General features: G+C 46.0%; 1 protein-coding gene across 8 annotated transcripts in view; it reads right to left on the bottom strand.

The window, feature by feature from the left end:
- Positions 1-331: 331 nt before the first annotated feature.
- Positions 332-6,535, bottom strand: part of MAST2 (microtubule associated serine/threonine kinase 2) — a 192,468-nt gene continuing 186,264 nt past the window's right edge. For all 8 annotated transcript variants that reach the window (XM_051795555.1, XM_051795520.1, XM_051795489.1 and 5 more), the window contains one exon: positions 332-6,403. In XM_051795555.1, coding sequence (XP_051651515.1) covers positions 4,302-6,403 — 2,102 coding nt within the window. In that variant the 3' untranslated portion in view covers positions 332-4,301. The remainder of the gene's footprint in view (positions 6,404-6,535) is intronic.

The following is a 6,535-nucleotide window of genomic DNA, read 5'->3' as shown; positions in this document are numbered from 1 at the left end:
TCATGTCTTACATGTTTTTACTCCTTTAATAAGAACTGAGAATCAGGACCCTGCATTGCCAGGGACACGGCACACTATATACTTATGGACTTGGTGGAGGATGGTAAATTTTGGGCTTGAGTTTCAGAGTGGGAAGCTTTGGTTTATCCACACACCTGGCCTTTGGAGCAGAAAATCCCAAAGAGCCTGGCAGAGTTACTGCAATACCCAGACGTTCCACGGGCCATTTTGTGCCCCATCCAGCAGCCGGCTGAGGAGGCGGGTTGGAGGCACAGCCACTCCTGGCACTGAGGGAAAGTGAGGGGAAACCAAAACAAGAGACAGACACGAGTTTGGATTTATGTAAAAAAAAAAAAAAAAATTATTTATTTTGGAGGAGGATTTGAACATCGACATGCAGGTACAACATGAATAAAAATTATTGCACCGCTATTATGTGGCAATTGTTCAAGTTTCTAAAAACACAGAAATTCCACACTTTCTCTTATCTAGCTAAGTGCTGAGTGACACGGCTTGGCAGAGCCCAGCGCAGGAGGTGCTCTCACAGCCACCTGGATATGGTAATCGAACACAACGTAAACACACACTTCTGTCAAATCTTCTACTAGAAGTACAGAATTATCCTTCACATCCAGTAAGAGAAAACCAGAGAAAGACTTAATCCTCCCCTCTTCAGAAGAAAAAGAAAAAAAAAAAATTAAAAAAAAAATACTCCAAATCACACCTTAATGCAAGTGTGGCAAACAAACCCACTGGTCACTCCTACCCCTTCCCCACAAGCGCTCTTTAGTACAGCAGCAGCCAAAGGCCTCTGACATTCGGACCAGGAGTGGCCGGAACAACGCTAAAGTCTAATATTTACAATAAATATCATCCATTTCTCTTAGTTTGCAACAGTAAGAGACAAAGGGAAAAATAACACTGAAATGAGGCACGGGGCAGGGATGGGCCAGCTGGATGCAGGAGCAGAGAGGAGCTGCAGAGGCTGAACCAGCTTAGATGCCGCCATCCCTACATGGATGAGGAGCAGGAGACACATCCAAGCTGACAGAAGAGGGAAACAAAGCGGGAAAGCAGCATATTTGGATGGTGACACGCACGGCTCATTCACCAAACACACACCTCACGCTCGTGACTTCCACCTTCCGCCTGCCTGACTCAGGGTTCCCTACGGAGGCCGAAGTCTGGGCTTGCCAAGAGCTTCCCTCGGACACTGCGGGTCTGAGTCGATGCTGGGAACACGCTCTCGCTCCTCACACACCGCTCTTCCAACATCTTGTTCTTCCCCAATGCATTTTTCAAGTTTATTTGAGAAGGCATTGAAGGAATTTGTAGCAGAGCAAGGAGTAAGGTCTTGGCGTATCTACCTGGTTTATTATCAAAAATTAAAAGGCTTTTTTCCCTGACTTTCTGCTAAGGTGCGCCATATAAATTTGACAGAAGGTGGAACTGGGACGATGGGGCACCTGGCACATGGAGGGAAATTACAAGACTGACCAGGAGTAGGGGATACAGGGCTTCACTAGGATGCTTTCCTGGCAATGCTGTTTGGCTTTCGCTTCCAAAAAACCAGGGACTGTTAATTGCACTGTTCACTTCCTGTACCGTAGCTACAAAAGAGGCAAGGAAACACACACCTCACCTCTTCTCTGGCCAACGTAGGCAAAAGCAGCAAGAGCTGTGACATAGCAAGGGGCTTCACTCCTCTTTTTATGCCTAAGAAAGGAAGCACTTGCTGCCAAGGCAGGGAGTCAGCAGCTTACAGCTGGTACCATCCCATCCCTGCCAGTGTGGGATGAGCCAGCCTGGCTCATCCCGTGCTAACCTCCTAGGAGCAGTGGTTGGTTTTCCCCTTGGGTTTTCTAAACACAGAAGGAAACAGGGGACCTGTTACCCAGGGAACAGCCAGGTTGGACCATGTCCTCACACAACTCTGAGCTCCCTCCTTAATTTACACAGACACTTCCATCTCGCCAAGGTCAGGTGCTCTCAGAGATCAGCCTGAGGCTTGTCTTTATAATTACCACAGACTCAGGATGCCAAATCCGTTTTTCACTACTCCTGTCCATGCCATAACATCCTGCACTGTTTCTCAGCAATTTCTCAGGGAGAAAACCAGCCAGGTAAGTACCAGATCCTGCCAAGTCTGTTCTTAACTTGCTATTGCTCCAAATCAGCACTGAATGATGCTCACCACCAAGAGCGCTTTGAGAGGATGGAGACACCCAAGACCCTGACCAGGCAGTGGAAATACTGTGGTTTATAATTGCAAACCAAGTGTATACGAGCAGCCTATGAATTCCAAGGAAAAAGAGCAGACAGACAGCACAGCAGGCTCTGCTCTCAACACCATCACAGCAAAGTTTATTAACGTGTTACCTGGGAGCACTGAGGCTTTGGTTAGTGTAGTAGCAACACCATACATGTTCACACAGACTCATGGAGTAAACACTCATTTAAACATGTTAAAGAAAAAAAGCCCAAATCAAACCAAACCTTGGTCCAGAAATGAAATTCAAGCAGCCAAAATCAAATATATAACGGGGGAAGCAGCGGCTACACAGAAAGAAGCAGGGTGAGATTTCAGAGATTTTTTTTGTGAGCTGTGGATTAAACTGAAATCAAGTTGAGAGATATGGAGAAAATATATTCCTATATAAAAACATATTTGCATTTAGGGGAAACTAATCAAAACTTCAAGTTTAGAAAAAGCCAAGACAGTGAAGGAAGCAGCAGCGTAAGGAAATCAGATCAACAGAGTGGGTTTTAGCTTGGAATACTGTTGCACAGTCATTCTGCTTCTAACAGAGTAAGCCAGTGAGCAGGATACTACCCCTCATGGGTGATCTGCAGGGAGATACACTCAGACAAGACTAGAATACAAGCTGAGCACAATCTGGGACAGATGATGGGAGTGTTCATCGAGAGGAACTTTTAACTGGATGAAGAAATGGCTTACAGTGCTATAGGTATCACCACTCAACACATTTATTGGTGCATTATTATTGACCTAATCCTCAGCAAGGAGCACTGTTACCCAGAGTCGGTCACACTTAAAGCAAAGCCATGTCTAAACCTAAGAGCCAAGAGTAAGTTTCTAATGGAAAGCGACCTCAGCAGTGGCAATGATCTAGCTATCAAAGCTGAAATCTGAAAATATCACATGTGGTTTGAAGTCTGCTTGCAGTTTGTCCACAGAACTTGAGGAGTCCAAACTCTTCACGAGTTCGATTGTTTTTAAAATGGGCAGATTCAGAAAACCCAGCAAGTTTCCCAAGCCCCAAATCAGAAATGTTAAGGAACACCTTAAAATCCCTACCTACTTAGACTCACCAAGAGAAGGAAAAGTCTCCAAAGGCCGTTTATCATCGAGATAACTTTCCCCGAGACACACTGGAGAACACATGACTACAAATTTCTCTACTTTAAAACCAACCTACAGGCACCCCTTTCCTGGGGTCACTTACTCCAAGGCAGGGCAAGTTATGAATTGAAGCCAGAGAAAGGAAGATAAAACATCACTAAAATTTTAAAAACAGAGGGAAAAGTTGCCATGTGTCCTATAAAGGATAAGTAAAAACAATCCCCCAACAAGCCAGCTTATGGACTGGAGATTTCTCTTTCTGATAATTCCAATGAAAAATACTCTTACTTGTTTTAAAGAGAAGACAGGGATCTCTCCCTCTGTCCAGCCTCTCCAGCCAAGTTCCTTGTCTCCATATCCTCTAAGGACACAGGACCGTGGAGACACACAAAGAGGTCAGACTTGCACCAAAGAGGGTCTGTAGTTTCAGAGTAACTTGTAGACAAGAGAGCAGTTTCTTATTCTTGTCAAAGGACATCGGATTGTAAAACTGAAGCAAAAACTTGATATTTTTGAATTTCAATGGAATTTCAAAGAGAATGCTGAAAAGCAGAAATCTGAAAACAAGCTGCCTTTTTTGTACTCAGAATTTTGAGGATCTCAAATAAATGCAGGATTAGAGGGAAGATCACACCAGGCCCTAAAATCAGGCAAAATAGAAGATCTGGAAGGGGAAAAAAAAAAAAAAATAAACAAACTGTTTCTTAAGCCCTGCTTTAAAGATACCCTGTTCTAAAGAGACCTCAAACAGCAAGCATTACTGTGTACAAAAATAGAATAGCAAGGATGAAAAAACACAAAAAACAGTATGAAAAAAACCCTCCCAAAAATAGATGTACACAAGTTCTATTTTATATTAGTGTATATTACAAAATTCAAACATGCAGTCTCTATCTTGAATGCAGAATGCTCCAGTCCATGAGTACCAGCGATGCTGCTATGTTTTCTTTACAGCATCGTCATGTGACAGGGGAAAGTCTTGTATTTTTAACTGATTTCCAACCTCTTTGCTTTTTGCCTGTGCCAGAGTCCCTTCTTTACAGGGCCTCGTGCTGCCATCTGGCAGAGGAGAGGCTTTCAGCGCTGCTTGTCCAAGAGCATGAGACAGCTCTTTCGATGGAGTGATTTTGCAGCTACCTGCCAACGCTTCAGATGCTTTAGCACCGCAAGAAGTTGCCTCCTTTTTGACCACCACAGGACATGCTGCCTCCTTTTTGGCCACCACAGGACACGTTGCCTCCCAGGGCTTTGCTGAGTGTAAGGACTCTGAGCAGGACCCGCTCCTCGTGGTCAGACCGTCTGTGCTAGATAGTTTGGCTTTCTCTTGACATTCTCCTACTTGTGAAATCTCCTGCCTTTTTTGTTTCAAATCTCTCTCTTCTTTACAGGAAGCACCCGAATCCTTTCTCTTTTCCACCTCTCCAGAACCAGACATACTGAGCTTCAACGGGCCTAACACGCTCTGAGCCAGGGGCACCAACTGAGACACGGAGAGTGCGCGTTCGATGGCGCCGGGGATGAGGAGTGTGGAGGATGCGGGTCCCGCTGGGCTCGTTTTCCTGGAGCTCAAAGCACTCTCTGCCTGGGACGAGCTGGGCTGCTGCTTTTCAGTACCAGGACTTCTTTGGGACATTTCGCTGGCGCTTCCAGGAGACAGGAATGAGGTGCTGTGCGGTTCCGCAGGCTGCAGCGTCTCCTTGGGACCCTTCTCGCCGCGGTCTGGGGGACTCGCCGAGACAGGAGTGCTCGTGTTTGCTGGGCACCACGAGGAAAGTGCCAGCAGAGGTTTGGAATCCTGTTTTTTCTGACTGCTTTCTGTTAGCACAGGGTCTTTCAGGTCAAGTTTACCACAGGAGGCCCCAGAAGAATCACTTTCTTCAAGTTCCAGGAGTTTGATAGACGGGCACCGTACATGTTCTGTGCCATCTACTGTTTTTTGAGTACCTGTAGTTCTCCCTAGGTCTTTGATTGCTTCAGAAGACCTGTCTTTTGGACCAAAACAGTCAAAAGTTTTGTTTTCTGGCAATTTATGTTCCTTTGCAGTTGTTTCTGATTTAAGGAATGGCTTTTCTGAATTAGCTAATTGTTCTGGAGAAGTTCTTGACAGGAGCCCTGATGGGGAAGGTTGCACACTGACTTGCAGAGGCTCTGAAACAGGCTTGGCCTGTTGAGTATTTCCCTTCTGCAAGTCTTCCGTACCTTTTGGATCTTCAGGTAGAAAAGCATCATCTTCAATACTATCCTTGCTTTCCAATTTAGATGAGAACTTATTATCCTCATTAAAAGAATCTGAGCCTGGGTCTCCACTGCCGTGGGGCTTGTCCAGCCTTCTCCCATCCTGACTGTCTTCTGAACCATCATCTGTTTCATCTTCAGAAGAATCCACTTCCCTGATGGCCTCTTGCTTTTGCAGAGACTCCCTCCTCTCCACCCTGTCCTGTCGGATGGCGCCCAACTTCCGTGAACCCGGCTTCTGCAGCATCCCTTTCTCTGCTAGCCCAAGTTTGCCACCTGTTGTCTCATTGGCAGACTCCTGCAAGCTCTGGAGACTGGGATCCCGCTGTAACATCTCCTTCTTAAATTCAGAGTGAGAGATATCCAAGCTGTGCTTACGTGAGGAGCCCAGCTTCTTCTCAGAGGAGGACAGCGAGGCAGCCAGCTTCTCGGCAGACTGCACTCTCTTCAGCAAAGGAGACCGAGGGGGCTCCGCGCTCTTGGGGCGAGAAATTTGTCTCACCAGTGGTGGAGAGGAGTGTAGTTTTACTGGGAAAGACTGAATAATACTGGAGCTGCCAACTGAGTGTCCTGGTAGAGGAGATGGGGAGCGCTGCGGTGATGTGGACTGTGGGGTTGGTGATGGAGTGTGAGCCAGCGGTGACAGAGGGATGTTTCCTGCAGATTTACGCCTTGGAGATCTGTACTGCCTTTGGAGCTTTGGTGCTAGTCCATGCAGAGAGCTGGGGCGGATGTGTCCAGAGCTGGCTGGAGAATTGGGAACACTGGAACTGGGAGAGCTGCTCTGGGAAGAATTGCCACCAACTTAAAAGAAAGAAAAAAAAAACAAAGAACAAATGAAAAAATACTAGACGATTAATATATATTTGACCATTAAAACAAGTTATTGCAAGTAAGATATGCAAAGTCAAGGTACAATGCCATGTTACGCCAAAG

Source organism: Manacus candei, unplaced genomic scaffold (assembly GCF_025592945.1).
Source record: "Manacus candei isolate 608988 ecotype Guabito, Panama unplaced genomic scaffold, ASM2559294v1 h1tg000005l, whole genome shotgun sequence".
NCBI classification, from domain to species: Eukaryota; Metazoa; Chordata; class Aves; order Passeriformes; family Pipridae; genus Manacus; species Manacus candei.
The sequence above is the reverse complement of the archived record's forward strand: the minus strand, read 5'-3'. Positions and strand labels throughout refer to the sequence as shown.